Source organism: Sorex araneus, chromosome 10 (genome assembly GCF_027595985.1).
Source record: "Sorex araneus isolate mSorAra2 chromosome 10, mSorAra2.pri, whole genome shotgun sequence".
Lineage (NCBI taxonomy): Eukaryota > Metazoa > Chordata > Mammalia > Eulipotyphla > Soricidae > Sorex > Sorex araneus.
In genome coordinates, this window is record NC_073311.1 from 67,332,937 (window position 1) to 67,352,061 (window position 19,125).

The 19,125-nt window shown below is 56.8% G+C and overlaps 1 protein-coding gene and 1 long non-coding RNA gene across 6 annotated transcripts in view; one reads left to right on the forward strand and one right to left on the reverse strand.

Annotated features, from left to right (window-relative positions):
- Window positions 1-9,378, reverse strand: part of KIF21A (kinesin family member 21A) — a 61,702-nt gene extending 52,324 nt beyond the window's left edge. For all 5 annotated transcript variants that reach the window (XM_055118035.1, XM_055118034.1, XM_055118033.1 and 2 more), the window contains exon 1: window positions 9,218-9,378. In XM_055118035.1, coding sequence (XP_054974010.1) covers window positions 9,218-9,261 — 44 coding nt within the window. In that variant the 5' untranslated portion in view covers window positions 9,262-9,378. The remainder of the gene's footprint in view (window positions 1-9,217) is intronic.
- A 1,770-nt stretch (window positions 9,379-11,148) lies between these two features.
- Window positions 11,149-13,269, forward strand: LOC129399111 (uncharacterized). The gene is made up of 3 exons (XR_008626939.1): window positions 11,149-11,251; window positions 11,415-11,660; window positions 13,089-13,269. It is a non-coding gene; the product is annotated as an uncharacterized LOC129399111 (long non-coding RNA).
- The last annotated feature ends 5,856 nt before the right edge of the window (window positions 13,270-19,125 follow it).

Sequence of the window (19,125 nt, forward strand, 5' to 3'; positions counted from 1 at the left end):
ATTCCTGAGCACAGAGCTAGGAGTAACCCATGTGTATTGTCAGGTGTGATCCAAAAAGCAAAAAAAAAAAAAAAAAAGAAACGAAGCCTTCAGGGGCATGTGACAGCACAGCAGGCAGGACGCTGGCCCCCACGAGCCCTGCAGTGCTGACTGCCCCCAGGGGGTGCGGGTGGGCCCGGGCTCCCTCCTGTCCGCCCGGCCCAGCACCGAGGGCAGTGAAGGGCCGGCCACAGGGGCTGGGGTGAGCCCCAGGGTGCCCACAGCCATGTTCTACCCTGTTTCAGATCAGGACGCTGTCGGAGCCCCCCACCCCACCACGCAGACACAGCCCCACCCAGCCGTGGTGCCGGGCAGCCACCGTCACACCAGCTGCCACATTCACCGCCACCAGCTAAGAGGGACACGGCGGCCAAACAGCTGAGCTCAAAGTCCACCACCTGCTGCCAATTCCACAGTTACGGCCGGTCATGGGGCTCCAAGGTGGGCACCTGATCACGGGGGTCACAGGATGGACACCTCAAGGGACAGGCCCCGCCCACCCAGGAAGCGGAGAACAGCAGTTCCCACACAGACACATGTGCGGCTCTCAGAGGCCAGGGAGGAGGGCTTCGGAGCTGCCCTTTCCTTGGGAGACTCGGGTCCCAGCCAGCGAGGGCCCCTGCACGAATCCATCGTGGGCAGGGAGTCCTCCCACTGGCTCCTCCGGGATGCACAATCCAGCTCTGTCCACAGAAGCTGCCCCCAGAAACGGCTCCGAGTGAGTGCAAACAGGGGAGCAGGCTGCGAGGCTGCCGGAGCTCAGCCAGGTCACGGGCCTTGTCTCAGCTCCTTACTCACCGGAACTCAAGTGGGAAGCACCAAAGGACGAGGCAAGCGATCGTGGCTGAGGCAGCAACGGAGCTTCAACCCCGCGACTCCAAGAAATGGGAACTGTGACATGTTCTCGCTCGGTCTACTCAATAAAATGTGTGTGTGTGTGTGTGTGTGTATGTGTGTGTGTGTGTGTGTGTGTGCACGCACACGCACATGCACCCTTGGTGTTCAGCATGGGTGTGGGTGTATCTGCAAGTGTGCAGACCAGTGTGGGGTGTGAGAGTGTGTGTGTGTGTGTGTGTGTGTGTGCGTGTGTGTGCACGCACCCTTAGATGCTCCTGTGTGAGACTCTGTCATCTGGGCATCTGAGACTGTGTCTGGGGCTGGACCCAGGCCCCTGCCTGACCAGGGCTGAAGGCCAACAAGCCAGCACCTCGCCTGGCCAGGTGAGCGGCGAGAGGTCAGCACGTGTTTCCACAGCTCAAATGGGAGAGTGTCCCTCTCTAGCAAACACGCTGAGGACAAAGACCAGGGATGCTCCACCCCCGTGATCTCAGCCTCAACCTCGTGGCTCAGCCCTGCCTGGTGAGGGAGCACCAGGCCCTCGAGTCACAGCAGGTTCAAGCATTTGTGTCCATCCGGTCTCCCCTGTGTCCAAGTACAGCTGACAGAGGCACGGACACCGGAAGTGAACACTGGGGTGTGTGGTGGAAGGACCCACACTGGCCACACAGTGTCCCTGCAGGTGTGTGTGTGCGTGTGTGGTCTCAGTGTTTATCGTGAGGGTGATATGTATGTGTCTGTGGCGTGTAACTGTCCATGTCTGGGGCAGGAGCAATAGTGCAGCACCACAGGGGCTTGCCCTGCATCTGGCTGACTCTGTGGGCCCCCAGCAGCCCACGTGGTCCTCCAGGCCCACCTGCTGGCCCAGCCGTGCGGGGAAGGGGCTGCTCCCGCCCTACACCTGGGCCGGGGCGGGGGACAGGCAGGACATCAGAGCCAGGCCCAGCGCGTCAGCCCTGTCCGGGGCAGTCTCCCGAGACCTGACTTGAGCTGCACGGGGAAAGCGGGTGACAGGACACAGCGGCGACCCTGCCGTAAACCCTGGCCAAGAGCCGCTGGGCGGGTCCCCGCGTCACGAGATCTGGTCCCCAGCTGGGAGGGGGCGGTCTCCCACCAAGCCTCTGTGCACGGGAACCAGAGTCTGAACAAAGAGGAAAATTATCAGAAGGATAATAAAGGGAGGAAAATTCCAGAACATGGAGGTTTTTCTCATGGTGCTGACCAGCTGTGCTGACTGGACTGGCGCCCGGTCCCCACGATGCACTGGTGTGCCCGCCTGTGGCAGCCCACAGGACCACGGCACACACTGCAGACGCTCACGGCACACTCAGCGCTGGCCTCCTGGGGCTGCCACGCAGAGCGGGCAGGACTGAGCGGGGACAGCCAGCCAGCCCCAACACCAGCGTGACCATCACACCAAGTCCTGATCAGGCCTGTCGGAGACGCAGTGGGCAGGCACTGGCTGGGGATGCTCGGACTCTCAGCCAACACCTGGTGAGGGCCCTCGGGAATGGCTGCGGCCCCCAGAGCAGGCAGACATGCCTGTGAGCCGGCAGGACGCCCCGAAGACAGGCCACAGCACTGCCCACTGCGGCTGGGGAGGAGCCGCGCCCCGGGGGCCTCCTGGCAGCTGGCAGCACCCTGTGTCCACAGCTACGGCACCGGGCCCACCTGCTCTGCGTTGGACCAAGGTGCACAGAACCCAAAGGTCGGATGCCGTGAGACAGAGCTGCCCGCTCACTTGCCGTGCAAGGAAGCCAATCTAGCTACAGGCACGGATGGACAGCTGAACGGGTGGACACATCGGCGCATCTTTCTGAAAGCAAACTCGATTTCATGGCATTTATCACGTATTCCGGCGAGCTGCGGCCCCTCCCCACTCCAATGCCGGGAAACAGCCGTTCACTGGAAACAAAACATCACCAAGAACCACACCAGCACAGCTCCCAGAAGCGAGATGACGTTTCTCGGACAAGGGACTCCTGTTCCATCTGCGCTGAAACACACACCGGGCTGAATTATTGAAACCGAGAGGCGTCAAATGCCCTTCTTCAGAGCACACAGAACTTCTCACATGCAACTACAGGTCCTTCTGAGTGAAGTACACACCTTCGGGGGCTGGTAAAACAGACTCAGAACAGACGAGAAAGAAATGTATCGGACAGAGAATGAAATGTATCATAAAATGTATCGAACACTCAGACTAGAAAGAAAGTGTCAAATGCTCAGACTAGAAAGAAAAGTGTCAAATTCAGGATTAAGCGGATTCAGACAGTGACTAAGGGATCGTTGTTCCTCTGGCTGTCTCCAGGATACTTTTCTAATGTAATTATGCTATTTCAGTAGCAGAAGAAAATCAAATTCAAGGAGCTTATAAAATTAAGGGCAGGACTTGAGCCAGGCAGAGGACAATGCGCCATCAGCCACGTCTCAGCAGCGTCTGCTGGGGTGAGCCCACCTCAGTGAACTATCCTCCCACCTCCTGAGCTCCAGCCGCTAACCAAGGGGCAGAAAACCAAAGTTTATTTTGAAAATTCTATGCGTTCCAATTCTGGTCTTCCTAGTCCATTTAATCCTTCCAGGGTGCCATAATCCAAGCTCAGCGGATTATGTCCAGGTTGACGAGGGGAGAGGCAGGATGTGGGCTGTGTATAAAAGCTGGTCCCCAGCCTCTTCCACCAGGTAAACCAGCCAGTGGGAAAGATGACCGAATACTCTCGTTGACCCCAGGGAGCACGTGGATGCGCGTCCACACAGCAGGAAGGACCACTACGGCAGAAGCCTGCAGGAAGAGAAGGAGTTGGCGCGGCAGCGCTGAGGGCCCACACGCCACGTGAGAAGGTTCAAGGGTGACTCACCCCCACCTGAACGTGACCAGCAAACAGCCCCGTGATACTGGCGCTGGCGTCAGGCTGCCTGGGGATCCATTCGCAGCACACGAGGCAGCAGGGGGCGGTGGCCCTGAGCCCAAGTGCCTCTGCCCCTTCCTGTGACCCAGCCATCTCCGCCGTGCTGGGCACTGACAGCCCGGGGCAGAACAAGTTCTCCAGGTGAGGAGGAACATACGGGAAGGCTTGCCTCAGTCTCGTCAGCAGCACGGGAGCCAGGGAGGCCACGGGAGCCCACGCCATGCCTAGGAACAGACCGGGCCCACAATAGCCAGGGTGGGGCCAGCCCTGGGTGGGGAGAGAACAGCGCTGGGCCTGCCTGGTGGGAAGGGACCAGCACAGGGCACAGACCAGCACAGGCCTGGGTGGTGCTGTAGCTGCCACAACCAATGCCCTCATGCCAGTGGAACACACTCCTGGCAGGCCTCACGCTGGGCACCCCAGAGCCCTCCGGGCAGCCTCGCTCTCCCTCCCAGGGTCCCCGCACTGAGATAGCATCACTGAAACTGTAGACCTTGCCTCTCTAGTGACTGTCAGGTTCAACCTCCGTACCAGCCCTGGAGGGCTCTAAGGTGGTTTCTGGGGGTCTGCCAGCAGCGCCTGCAGCCAGGGACGGGGAAGCAGAGACCCCGGAATGCTGAAGGGTGGGGGTCTGGGAGAGCTGCCCTGAGCCCCACCTCCCCGCCATGTGGGCAGGCTGCCCGTGGGGGAGGTGCTGGGACGGACGGGCAGACGGCGGACAGACAGTGGACTGCTTTCCGAAGCTACAGATAAAGGAGTCGCACCGGGAAGCTGCGCTCGGGAGGACCCACCCGTACCCTCTGGAAAGGCCGCGCTGCCCTCCTTCAGATGGACGGCAGGAGGCTGCTCACTCCCCACCAGCCCCCGCAGGGCCCAGGCACCTGAAGGGAAGGGCCCAGGGAGGGAACAGAGAGCAGCCGAGGCACACCCAGAGGGACCCGGCCAGGCGGGCCCTGCAGACACCAGCACTTCCCGTCCCCACGGGGATGCAGAGCCACAGGCCGGCACCCAGCCGGAGTTTCACAGAGCAGTTCTTGAGAAGGGGGAAAGAACTGGCGGTCCGGGCAGATCGTGGTGACAGCAGCCAGGAGAACTCCGCTCGTGCCGGGCCTCACTGAACTGGAACTTCTGGTGTGTCCTTCACACCCCGTAATTAGGCCTGAAACTCCCCAGTAGCAGGGACACACTCGGGGCACACACGCACAGAAGCTGCGTGGCGTGGCCTGGGACACAGACGGCAGAACGCCCCCCCCTCGGAAGAGCATCCCTCTGGCTCTGGGCTGGGCTGGGCGCCCCCACCCCCAGGTTCCAGCCCAAACAAGGACACAGGAAGCTCCTCCCCAGCACGGGTGCCAGCCTGAGTCACTGTCCAGAAGGCAGGACTGTGCTCCATGACCCTCCCAGGGCACCCGAGTCTCTGGGGCTTCTGCCCCTGCTCCCCTGCAGGCGGGGGTCAGCTGGGGCCAGTCCCGGGGAGGGGGTGTGCACGCCCACCGCAGCAAGGATGGAAGGAACAGACAAAACAGACTGCATCCGAAAACCACCTTCACCAAAGGCACCTGCAAAGGCTGGTCCTCCCACCCGACCCCGCCAGCTGGCACGCGTGGTGGAGCTCAGCTTCACACACCGCGGGCCTGGGGACTCAGAACTCATTCTTGGTGCAGTGCCTGGGCTCAGAAGCCACCGGGGCACCCAGAGATGCAGGTGCGTCCTCCTGTGGGCAGGCGGGCCTGGGGAGGCTGGCGGGGGCAGGGACAGCGCAGAGCCGGGCCAGAGAAAGAGGTGGGGATCCTCCCTAGCAACCAGGCGGCCGAGGCCAACAGAGCAAGCAAGTCTGAAACGTTACATTGTTTCTCCTCCTACCCGGCTGCTTATGCCAACAGCTCAGCCACGCAGCCCGTGAGAAGTGCAGTAAACACCTTCATGCTACCTGCCCGGGAGGAGGGCGGGGCCGCGAAAGGTGCCCCTGCAGACGCAGTGAGACCACAGCACGCTTGGCACCACCCAAGGGCACTGGCAAGGTCGTGCAAACAGTCTGGCTCCCGAGTGCACAATGAGACGACACACAATGGGCTTCCGTGTCTCGCTTCGTCCGGCTCCACGTCAGAGACTCCGGAGAGGAAGCTCTCCCCTCAGTGCACCAGTTCGAGGAGAGAGGCGTGCACGCCACACACGGCCTCTGCAGCTGCCCAGGGCCCCGCCCTGCTCCTGGGCAGCTGCACACTGGGCCAGGAGTGCTGCATCACCTGCCGTGCCCTGTGTGGCACACACGTGTGATAGCATGTCTTTACTGCACACATGCGTGGTGTGTCTTATCACACGTGTGTGGTGTGCGTCCTATTGCACACATCTGTGATGTGTCTATACTACATGTGTGTGTGCCTGCAACACATGTGTGTAACGTGCTTATATTACACACAATGCACAGGCCTGTACCATACTAGTGTGTGTTGTCTCTACCACACATGAGAGGTGTGTGTCTGTACTACATATGCATGTGATACCTGCATTATGCATGTGTGCTGTGCAACTGTACTGTACATATGTGTAGTGTGTGTCTATAACACAAGTCTGTATCACAGTGGCCTGTGGTCTGTGTCTATATTACACATGTGTAATGTGTATTCCTGTATTACACACACTAGTCATGTCTGTATTATTCATGAGTGATTTGTCTGTATTGTACTTGTGTGTGCCTATGTCACATATGTGTGATGTGTCTATATCAAACCGCATGTGGCATGTCCATATTATACATGCAAGATATGTTTGTTATGTGTGATGTGCATGCCTATATTACATGTGTGATGTGCACCTGCTACTTATGTGTGTGATTTGTGTTCATAGTCACTTGAAATTCCAGTATCTTCTTGATCAAGGGTGTGGTCAGTCCCTGACCTGTTTGCGGCTTGACCTGTTTCTGTGATTTTTTATCCTTCTGATGAATAACATGGCGACTTTGCCCTGAGCTTCTTCCTCATAGTTCTGTGTATGATGCCGGGAGCAAACCCAGGGCAGCTGCCCTCAGGTCACCGGGGGCTCTACTGGACTTATCCTTGACCCTTTTCCTCAAACTTAACAATTACACAGTTGCACTGTGGATCAAAGATAATATGAGCAAAATTACATTTCATTTTAAAATTGCGGGTAGTCACATTTTTTAAAGAAAAACTTAACAGGCGAAATTAAGTAATTTTCTTTCATGCGTCATTTTATGTCATAATTATATACTGTTCTGATTACATTATTTGGCGTACGTTCTCTGAAATGTAACATATTAGTGCAAATGCATCAGTACCTGTCACTTGGATTCCAAGTGATCGTCAGATCTCACAGAACAGTAATTCATACAACAAACTGTTCCACTGATACATAAACATTTCCCAACCCCCACAGGGACCAGAATCAAAGAACTCTTTACCTGAAACCTGAACGAATCAAAACTGGGACCAGAGGACGCAGAGCAGGCAGGTCCCCCGCATGCAGCAGACCCAGGTTCCAGTGCCCTGAGCCTGAGCACAGAACCAGGAGTGGGCTCTGCCAGGTGCAACCCTCTCCAAAAACAAACAAAAAACGGTAATAAGCGAATCAAAATTAAAGTCTGGTATGAACGCAGGTCCCGGTTAGTAAGGCCATTGCTCAGATGCCCCCCCCACGACCACACTCCACACTCCAGCTGAATTAAATAGTCTGAATTTGAATATTCTGCCTCAATGAGACCCTTTGTCTAAGTGCTCTCCTCAAAGCTCTCCTTGGCCGTGCAATGGGGCTGCAGAGTCCCCACCTGGGCACAGGCCCCGTCACCCGCAGGCAGCCCGCCCCGGCCGCCCGCCCAGCACAGAGGCCCAGGGCTGCACAGGTGGGCTCCCACCGTCTGCCGCCACCCTTGCCTCGGTCTGTAGCTGAACTCGCGCAGAACCAGGAAGAGGAAGAGGAGCGTGTGGCGGGCAAGCTCCGTCTTGCCCGCGGGCAGTCCCACCCAGGCTCCCGGACAGAGCCGGGCGGTGGGTTCCGGTTCTGCCACTTGCCGCCTGCCCGACTGGGGTTATTTCATCTTCCCGCATCTCCTCTGTGAAATGGCCACGTAATAACAGAACCGACATCAAAGGTGGTCTCAGGCCCGGGTGCTGTTGCAGGCCCACTGCCCATCACTGCACACTGCATCCCTCTCAAACACCACTCAGCTCCGAGACCAGGGCCCGGGCCCCACAAACATGCGGGAGACATGGGACCCCTCGTCCAGCACTGCAAAGCCTGCCCCCATGGACAGTGGCCACCTCCGGCCCCACGCTGAGGGCCGCCAGGCTGTCCCCACCAGACCCGCAGTCTGCATCTCGGCCCGTGGACAGCGCGGGCCTGGGGCTGCATCACTCCGCGTCTGACTCAGGGGTCAGAACCTGCCCCCTCCAGCCCGGAGGCCTGAGGGAGGGGAGCCCCCTCCTGCCCGCTGTCTCCCCTGCATCTTCCCCCTGTACAGACAAGCGCCTGCTTCTCCGCGGATGGGTGTGTCGCGGCCCAGTCTCTGGTGGCGATGGGCTGACGCTTCTCCTCCCCTGCCTGACCCATCTGCGGCTGCCCGGGCCCAGGCCGGCCTTAAGTGCACAGCCCAAGGAGGCCCGGCCACCACCGGCCCAATAGCTGGCCCCGGGCAGGCAGGTTCTCCGGTGGCTGCAAGGTTGCTGCATCCGGAGAGGCCGCCCGGGAGGCCTCAGGGCCCCACGGCTGGCCCCTGTGGGTTGGAAACTGGCCCCGGGGCCTCAGAACACCTCGACTTCGGCTCGGTCCACTGAGGAAAGGACGGGTGTGACTCTGCCCCCCTGTGCCACCGTGATGTGTCACCAGGATCGCTAGAGACGGTGACAGCTCGGGTTTCTAAAGAACCTTCCAGAAGGACTAAAGGGCGAAGGATAATTCAAACCCTTTCTGATTTCTGGGAGGACACTTCCCGGTCGCCCCGCAGTCAGGAGCTGCGGGAGGGTGCGGGATGATGAGGCGATTTTCCCCTCCGTGTGGGCGAGGCCCGGGTGCAGCCGGGTGCGGTCGGGCGGGGGTCCCGGCACGACCCGGCTGGGCGCGGCGGGCGAGCGTGCAAATAGGTGCATGCGCGTGCAAGAGACGGAGACAGGGAGGGAGGGAGAGGGAGAGGAGGGGAGCCAGCAGGGAGCTCCCCGCGCACCTGGCCCGGCCCGGCGCGCTCAGGCGGGTGCGGGGAGCGGCCTGGCACTGCGCCGCGCGGGGGTTGAGGAGGGGGTGGTCCGCGCTGCTGCCCCGACCCCGCCGGACCCCGCCGGACCCGCCCGGAGCCCCCCGGATTCCCCGGATCCCCCGGATCCCCCCGGCCCTCGGCCCCCGGCCCCCGGCCCCCGACCCGGGGCGCGTGCGCAGCCCCAGACACAAAGCCCGCGCGCCCCGCGCCCGCGCCCCCCGCTCACCTGACGGCCACCCGCACCGAGCTCTCGTCCGCGGAGCCCCACATCCCGGCCCGGTCAGCTCCGCGCCATGTCGGCGCCGCTCGGCCCGCCTCTCGTGGGGCGGGGACTGGGCCGGGCCGGGCCCTGCTGAGGTCACAGTCCGCACCGCGCCCCCACGCGCGCCCGGGGCAGGGGCGCTGGGGAAAGGGGGGTCCCCGGCCCCAGCCTGCGCCTCCCGGGCTCCCGCAGGTCCGCCAGGGGGTCCCGGGCAGCCCGCGCTCCCGGCCGCGCCCCCACCCCGGGGCAGCGGGACCCCAGACCCGCCCGGCCCCAACCCCGGGGTCCTGCGGGAGTCCGCGGGCGTCCACACCCCCCGGGTGGGGTCCCTCTCCCTGGGCCCCTCCTCGGTGCAGAGGCGCCTGGGAAGAATCCTGCGGGGCCTTGGGCCGCCCCGCGCGCACAGCCAGTTCCACCCGGCACCACGCGGGAGGCGCTGGGCACTGCCCGACCAGCCTCTGCCCGCGGCTGGCGTGGCCAAGCACCCGAAGCTTAATGTACACAAGAGCCTCTGGGTGTCCTGTTCCGGGGCCACACCCAGGAGGGGCCCTTCCTCACTCTCGGTTGTGCATGTGCCGAGGACAGACTCCGGACGCGTGCGAGGCCCGGGCCTGAGCTGCGTGCTCCCTGGGACCCTCGCGTGGCACTGACGCCCATACGGGAAGCCGCGTGGGAAGCGGGGTCCTGTTTGGGGGTGCAGGCCGGCAGCTTTCCCCGCTGTGAGTGGCCCGGAAGGAGAGCCCCCCTCGCCGCGCTTCGCCATGTGCACCCTGAGCAGCACGCCTCTCCCCTGCGCCCTGTGACCCTCACCAGCCTCTGTCCCGCCCAGCCCTCTCCTCCGTGCTCACAAACTCACAGCTCCCGGGACAGGCCGGAGCTGGAGATCCACGTTCCTCCCATCCCACCATCCAGCCTCTCATCAGACCCACTTCAGTGCGGCAGGGAGAACTCCAGAGAGCAAGGACAGGCCTAACCATCTAGCAACCCAGCCCCAGCTGGCTCTGACCCTCGGGCTGGGCTGGCTCTGGCCGTCACCTCTGCCAGTCCTGGGGACCCTGTCCCAGCTGATCTCGCTTCAGTATGGAAGCGCCTCCTTGTAGCTGAGCTGCAGGGCAGCAGGGCCCTGGCTACCTCCTACCACGCAGCCCAGGGCAGCCTCAGGACTGTGCTGACTCAGAGCCGTCCCCTCCCCCTCCCCCTCCCCCATCCCCTGGTTACCTGGGTGAGGGGGCTGAGCTCTCTCAGTCCAGCCCGGGCAGCCTCTGCTTCAGTCTCTGGAGAGGCCTGTCAGCTGCCCTGGGGCAGTATTCCAGGGAAAGCAGCGGCAGAGTGAGGATCTCCCAGCCAAGCACACCCCCCCCAATCCCCCCCACCACCACCACACCCGCTCCCCCTTCTGATCAGAGTGCTGTGCCTCTTCCTTTGTGCTGTTTGCAGAAGGATTTATGCAAGAATCCTGGCTGATCCCTAGCACCATATGGTCCCCTGAGCACTGCTGGGTATGATTCCACCTGCCACCCCCCCCCCCCCCCCGCAGTATATCACAAAACAAAAACTGATCACAGCTGTGTGTGCAAGTAACAGCCTTTGAGCCTCAGGCTAGACAATGACCCTCTTGGAAACCTTTTCAAAAACCGTCTTCAGGAGGCTGATTCTTACTATCACAAGGAGAGTGCCACAGTTCCCTCTGCGAATCTCATTTCCCCCTCATTGATGACTCTGAGAACCCTGGCCATCACCCCCCCCCACACACACACACACACAAATCTGTGTGCTCATGACCCCCTTCATGGCCTGCCTCAGTTTCTTGTGCTGCACCGAGTTCACGTGAGGAAACAGACTCCTTAGCACCCAGCATCTATTTCAGGCTCACCTTAGAATTTTTTTTCTTTTTAGGTCTCACCCAGCAATGCTCAGGGGTTACTCCTGGCTCTGCACTCAGGAATTACTCTTGGCGGTGCTCAGGGGACTATGTGGGATGCTGGGGATCGAACCCGGGTAGGCTGCATGCAAGGCAAATGCCCTACCTGCTGTACTTTCGCTCCAACCCCTCAGGTTCGCCTTAAAAGTCACTTCTTTCTCCTGACTCTGCTCCTCTGAACCACGGTTACTTCCTCCCTGTGGCAAATATTCATTGCGTTTTGTGCCTCTATTGTTGCAGGGATGATTTTAACTTTGTGACCAGATGGCAAATTCCAAAAGGGCAGAATGCTTGTTGATGACGGTTGCCCTCAGAAGGGCAGAGAGCGTTCTGCTTCGTGTGGACGAGCGGCTGCCCAGACGAGAGTCTACGGGAAGTGGCCTCACACTTTTTGGAAAGAAGCCCGACAGTCAGGATCTGTGGGGCCAGCAATGGCAGCGAGGTTCCTGAGTTTGTGGATCAAGGAACAGCAACACATTGTGTATAGTTAGCAAGTTGGCGGGCCCACACCTCACAGAACACACACCTCACACTCACCTCAGAGGCCACTCACCTCACACTCACCTTAGAGGCCACTCACCTCACACTCAGCTCAGAGGCCACTCACCTCACACTCACCTCAGAGGCCACTCATCTGACACTCACCTCAGAGGCCACTCATCTGACACTGACCTCAGAGGCCACTCACCTCACACTCACCTCACAGGCCACTCATCTGACACTGACCTCAGAGGCCACTCACCTCACACTTAGCTCAGAGGCCACTCACCTCACACTCAGCTCACCTCACACTCTCATTTCAGTCTGTCCCCTCACATCCAGTCATCTAACACTCCCCTCACAGATGACACACTTCACACTCCCCTCACAGATGACACACTTCACACTCCCCTCACACTCCCCTCACAGACTGCACACCGCCCAGCCCACAAACTTCACAAGACGTCTTGGGTGGTGGGCTATCCCACATCTGGGATTGTCCCTGCTCTGGCTGTCCTCCCCATCGTCAACAGCTGGGACCAGGGTGCACCCTGCTAGAATTACACCTAACTTTACTGTTTTCGGTTCTGCCTTTCTCATGCCCCACCCCTTTTCCTCCCAAGAGCTTAAGGGGATGCCGGACTTTCTCCACAACCAGCCTGCGGCCTCTCCTGCTCAGCAAGTCCCGTGCAGGAGCTCCTGCAAGTCTTGCAGCTGGTTTTCTGCCCAGTCACCTCCTACTGAGCTGGGGGCCCTGCTTTCATCCTCACCATGGGAGGCAGAGGAGAAAGAAGCCTTTTACATAGTCATTTTGGGAAGAAATGGCCTTTTCTCTGAACTCTGCAAATACCAGAGGCGTGCCTGCAGTCACCCTGCTTCTGGCCACCACACTTTCTCGCCCCGCTCTGCTCTGCTTGGACAGTCCTGTTCTCAGATCAGATGGAGAAATGAGAGCAGAGACGCGTCCTGATTTCAGTGACAAACCCAACAAACAGGGTGCCTCTGGGCCCCTGGCCTGGCCACGGGAGGTTTGCGGGAACTGGGCTATTTGTGTGTTGGTTTTGGGGGGCGATTTTGGGGGGCGAATGCCTAAGTCCTGTTCACTGAACAAGTTGAAGAAACGCATATCATAGTTATCATTGGCTTCCTTCGGTATTTCAATTTTTTGAAGTTTTCTTTTCTTTTTTTCCTTTTTTTTACTTTTTGGGTCACACCCGCCGATGCACAGGGGTCACTCCTGGCTCTACACTCAGGAATTACCCCTGGCGCTGCTCAGGGGACCATATGGGATGCTGGGAATCGAACCCGGGTCGGCCGCCTGCAAGGCAACCGCCCTACCCGCTGTGCTATCACTCCAGCCCCAATTTTTTGAAGTTTTCTGAAAGAATTCTTCAGATTTTAAAAATTCAGACCTCTATTGTCCTTTTGTTTCAGAGCACCCAGTCAAAAGAATTTGAAAACATGCTAATGGAGATAACAAGAGAAGAAAACAGAGACAAGAGCTTCAGGCTATGGAGATGGAAAAAAAAGGAATGGGAATAAACTGAAAAAGGAAGAAACATAGAATGGATGTTCTCAATGAAATTTAATAATAGAGTTATCTTTGGGTGACTCAGTTTTATAATATTCCAAAATTAAAAAAAAAAACATGCCAAGAACAAACAAGGCTCTAATGAATGACTCTCCCAAGTGCTTATCAAGTCGGGTCCTGCACGGTTTGAAAAAACAGGCTGGAAGGAACTTGGCTCCAGAAGCTGGCTGGGGCCCAGCATGATTTAATAGCTATAATTTGCATTTGAATGCAATTAACTGGGCCAGGGCTCCGGGAGGTGGGCTGTGAGCCTGGTGCTTCTGCGGCTAAGCCCCAGCTAGTCCGGAGGGATTTCTGCTTTGAATTTCTCAGATGTGGAACTCAGGCCCCCGGGACCTTCTTGCAGCTTAGATTCCCGGTTCTGTTCCCAATCTAACAAAGACGCTTAATTTACCTCAGCAGAGAACAAAGATGGCTACTTCTCATGCTTCTCCTCAGAAGAATAACCTCACTGTGCAAAAGTGATTTAGGATTTTTTTCTCTCACTGTCACTGTCCTCCCATTGCTCCTAGATTTGCTTGAGCGGGCACCAGTAACGTTTCCATTGTGAGACTTGTTACTATTTTTGGCATATCAAATATGCCATGGGTAGCTTGCCAGTCTCCGGCGGGATACTCTCAGTATCTAGCCGGGCTCTCTGAGAGGAACGGAGGAATCGAACCTGGGTCAGCCACGGGCAAGACAAATATTTTTTTAAAAAGATTTTAAAAAAGATTTTAAAAGATAGGATTTTAAAGAATTAATTCAAGCATTTATAATTTTTTTAATTATACATCCTTAATTTTTGTCACCTAGAAAGAGCTGCACCATTATTAAATACAAGCACAAAGGGCAACTTGTGTACATAGTTACATTTTATTTTCTAGTTATACAATGAGACATTAAAAAAATCAAAGTACATGGGCTGGAGCATTAGTATAGTATAGTGGGTAGGGCTTTCCCTTGCACGCAGCTGACCTGGGTTTGATCTCCAGCATCCCATAGGGTCCCCCGAGCACTGCCAGGAGTAATTCCTGACTGCAGAGTCAGGAGTAACCCCTGTGCATCGCTGAGTGTGACCCAAAAAGAAAAAAAATCAATGTACTGGACAGTGACAAATGCAGATCAGAGGGGACTGGATGTTCTCAGTCCCACTTCCTTGATGCAAACATCTGCAACGAAGGTTGAGACACACAAGGCCCTGGACCTGTGGGCAGAGTAGGAGTGCACGATTCGGCTCAACCCACTCTATGAGCTTGTAAGGTTAGTGTGGGGCAAGTATGAAGTGAATGTGATGTGAGCAGCTTGGCGGTGAGTCTGAGATAAGTGTGAAGTGTGAGATGGGTGCCTGTGAGATGATAGTGAGCTGAGCAGCCTGTGAAGTGAACATGAAGTCAGCAGTCTGTGAGGTGAGTGGCTTGTGAGTGTGAGGTGAGCTTGCTGTGAGGTGTGAGTTGAGTGTGAGGTGAGCTTGCTGTGAGGTGATCTTCCTGTGAGGTGAATATGAGGTGAGCAGCCTATGAGGTATATGTGAAGTCAGCACTCTGTAAGGGTAGTGACCTGTGAGGTGAGTATGAGATGAGTGTGAGGTGAGTGTGAAGTGTAAGATGGGCGAGATGTGAGGTGAGAATGAGGTGAGTGTGAGTTGAGTGTGAGGTGAGCCTGCTGTGAGATGAATGTGAGATGAGCAGCCTGTGAGGTGAATGTGAAGTCAGCAGTCTGTGAGGTGAGTGGCCTGTGAGGTGAGCGTGAGGTGAACAGCCTATGAGATGAGTTTCAAGTAAGCAACCTATGAGGTAGATGAGGTAAATAGCCTGTGAGGTGAGGCTGAATTGAGTTTGAGGTGAGTGTGAGGCGAGCAGCCTGAGAGATTTGTGATTTGAGTGGACTGTGAGGTGTTGATGATCTCAAACATGACACATTCACACTGTCACTGTCACTGTCATCCCGTTGTTCATCGATTTGGTCAAGCAGGCACCAGTAACGTCTTCATTGTGAGACTTGTTGTTACTGTTTTTGGCATATCGAATACTCCACAGGTAGCTTGCCAGGCTGTGTGGGTGGGATACTCTCGGTAGCTTGCCGTGCTCTCTGAGAGGGATGGAGGAATCGAACCCAGGTCGGCTGTGTGCATGGCAAATGCCTCTTATATTAAAAAAAAAAAAAAAGATAGGGGCTGGAGTGATAGCACAGCGGGTAGGGCGTTTGCCTTGCACGCGGCCGACCTGGGTTCAAATCCCAGCATCCCATATGGTCCCCTGAGCACCGCCTGGAGTTATTCCTGAGTGCAGAGCCAGGAGTAACCCCTGTGCATCGCCAGGTGTGACCCAAAAACCAAAAAAAAAAAAAAGATAAAGGTGAGAGCAATAATGTAGTGGGGTGTTTGCCTTGCATGCACCCCAGCCTGATTTGTCCTGACACATGTTCGATCCCCAGTGCTGCATATGATCCAACACCTCCCCAGGAGTGAAGCCTGAGCCCAGAGCCAGGAGTAAGCCCTGAGCACTGCTGGATGACGCCCCCCGAATCACCACCAGCAAAAGGCACAGGGCCTAGAAAGATGCACAGGGGGAGGTACTGGCCTTTCGGGCAGCCAAGCCGGGATCAATCCCTGACACCCCAGCTGGTTCCCAAGGTGTTCCCGGGACACAGAGCCAGGAGCAGCCCCTAGCACCTACCCCCCACCCCAGCCGCCCAGTGACAAACGCCGGCATCTCCACAACCTAAGTTCATTCCTGCTGGAAAACGAAAAGGCTAACAAATTCTTCCGTGCTCCAGAGTCTTTCTAGCAACTGCACTCCCAGCGCCCCAGGTGAGAACACAAACACAGGGTGGAAATTCGTGTGTCAGTTTCAAACAATTTGTGACACATTCACACACTTAGGACAATTTTGTTTTGACTTGTGAGAGCTCTACCAGCCATATTAATTGATACGTGTGTATCACATATGTGCTTATGTGAATGTGCTATGCATGAGTATGCCTATGTGCATTATGCAAATGTACTGTTTGCATCACTACATGTGCATGCGTGTTACACACATGAGTGTGAACATGTATGTGTGCAGGTGTGTTATATAAGTGAGCATGAATATGCATGCATGTGCTGTGTATATGTGCATGTGTGCATGTGTGTGTGCGTGCTTGTGTACTGGGAGATAGACCCAGTCTCACATGTACAAGGCAAGTGCTATAGCATGAGCCACATCTGTGGCCCCTCAGCATCTCAACTCACAGAGCCCACTGGGAGGCCGGGAGGGCCGCCCAGAGGACCGAGAGCAGGTGCTGTCCAGCCAGGCCCGTCCTCGTTCTTGTCCTTGACTGACGGAAGCCAATCCCTTGCTTGTCTGGTTTTCAGATGAGGCAGTCACCTCCGGGGCCAGCCCGTGTGTGCAGCCTGATCTCATCTTTCACACACCACACACATGCATGGATGTTTTTTGTCTTTGAAATACTTTGGGACCTGCCAAAGTTTGCAGAACTAGAGCCAGACTCCATGCCGCTCTCAGCCCCTCTCCCTAGGTGTGCCGGATGGCAGGGCTCCCGCATGCCCTGTGCTGCCACGTCCCCCGCTCACCTGAGCTCACCAGCTCGAGTCAGCCACTGTTCCTTTGTCTCTCCAGACTTGCAGCCTGGGGGCACCGGCCTGACCCTTCCTCCTTTGGACATGCCTTGGTGTTCCCAGCTCCAGAATGACAGGCCGTGCTGCTACTGGCCCTCGCACAGGGCCTCTGCCACTCGGCCCTCCTGACCACGAGGAGGGACCCTTCCTCTCAGGCCAGCTGGCTGGCCCCACACAGGCCTGTGGGCTGGTTCCTGTGAGGGTGCCACCTCGCCGAGGGCGGTTCCTGGCTGTTCTTCAGGTGGTACAAGTGTGGTCCCTTGTAGGACAGGCTCTCTGGGTCCCTTGGTAGAAGAACAGGTTCTTTGGGTCCCTTGTATCACCCAGTCTCTAGGTCCCTTATAGGACACGCTCTCTGGTCCCTTACAGGACACTCTCTGGGACCCTTGGTAAAAGGGTCACTGAGGAACAGCTCCTCCCTCATCTTCCTCTTTCCTTGTACCAGAAAGGTTCACTGTGATGTGCTTCACGCTCTGGGTTATGAGCTGTCAAGAAGAGCAGAAAGCGGGGCGTGGCAGCGGGGATGGAGCCAGGGTGTGAGAAGGAGGACTGACCTCCCCAGGAGATCTCTGGGCAGGTTGGTCTCCATTATGTTGGAGTCCCTTGATCAGTATCGCAAGGGCACACTGCTCAGAAGCAGGTCAGAATCTCAACCAAGACATGAAACCCACTCACACTTTTACAACTAAACAGTCATAGTATTGTGGTCATTGCTGTTAAAATACGAAGATGGGGGCCGGAGCGATAGCACAGCGGGTAGGGCGTTTGCCTTGCACGCGGCCGACCCGGGTTCGATCCCCGGCATCCCATATGGTCCCCCAAGCACCGCCAGGAGTAGTTCCTGAGTGCAAAGCCAGGAGCAAGCCCTGAGCATCGCTGGGTGTGACCCAAAAAGCAAAAAAAAAAAAAAAAAAAAAAAAAAATACGAAGATGGACGTTATGGTCAGATACACATGAAAGCAGATTGTCAACCCTCCCTTGGTGGAGACTGCTTTGAGAGACAGAGAAACAGAGAGATAGAGGGAGCCAGAGAAGAGAAACTGTACCTCCCTGTCTGGGGTGAGGGCAACTCCAGAAAGGAGTTGTAAACATTCCCTTTTTACAGCAAAATAACTGCAGGCCAGATATTTTGAGACTCAGTTCTCGACAGACCTCTGCGGGCAGCTCTGAGCAGCAGAGAGCTGGGAGATGTCCCCTGAGTAACAAGTGTCTCAGCGCCACGGAGTGCGGCTGATGAGGGCCGGCAACACGGAGCGCAGGGCAGAGCAGAGCTGGCCGGGGAAGGGCGACAGCTTCACTCTGTCGCAGGTCAGTGGGTCTGGCGGAGAGGCTGTCCCTACACACCTCCGGGCATGGTCAGTTTGCAGGAGACCACACCACAGATACACAGCAGGGTTCGAGTTTCTCACGAAGAATCTCGGACACACGCCCACGTTGCTCCACCTTCAGTGCTGACGCCCTTGAGGTATTTATGTCAGTGAACTCCCCTTGCTAGATCAGAGGTTGTCTTTATTGGTTTATTTTTTTTAAGGTTGTCTTGTCTTTTTTTTTTTTTTTAATTTTTTATTAGTGAATCACTGTGCGGTACAGTTACAAACTTAAGAACTTTTGTGCTTGCATTTCAGTCATACAGTGAACTTTTTCCCATCCCTCCACCAGTGCCCATTCTCCTCCACCATTCCCTCCCACCACCCCCGCCCCGTCCCCCACCACTCAGTATTTCTGTGGCAAACTACAACACCCAAAAGGAGAGAGAGAACAAAAGGGAATGCCCTGCCGCAGAGGTTGTCCTTGGAGCTTCGTTTACCCTCGCGTTTCCCGGGCTCACAGAGCACCTGCCGACCGAGCTTGGCAGTACCAAGACCTCCCTTTGCCTCTGCCCGCCACAACCCTCACATGGACCCCTCTCTTTGCCATCTAGCATTTTTAGCAACCTAGTATTTTTTCAAGACATTTTAAACAGCGGATTTTAAATATGCTCATGGCAAGAAAGGAAAAAAAGAACCACAGGAAACACTAGGAAGGAAACACTTCTTTCCACAAATGTGGGCTTCCAAATCCCAGAGTCACGCGCCTGTTTCTGTCCTCCCAGAAGTCAGCCGTGTGCCATGTCGAGGCACGCACACACCCGGGAAAGTCAGTGTAGATGCATCGATAAATGCACGGTGCAGGTGAACAATGTACATGCAGGGTGTCCATGAGGGGCGATGTGTGATATGAACATATGCAGACATGCAGTGTAGACACATTGTGTTGATGTAGAGTGTAGATACATCATG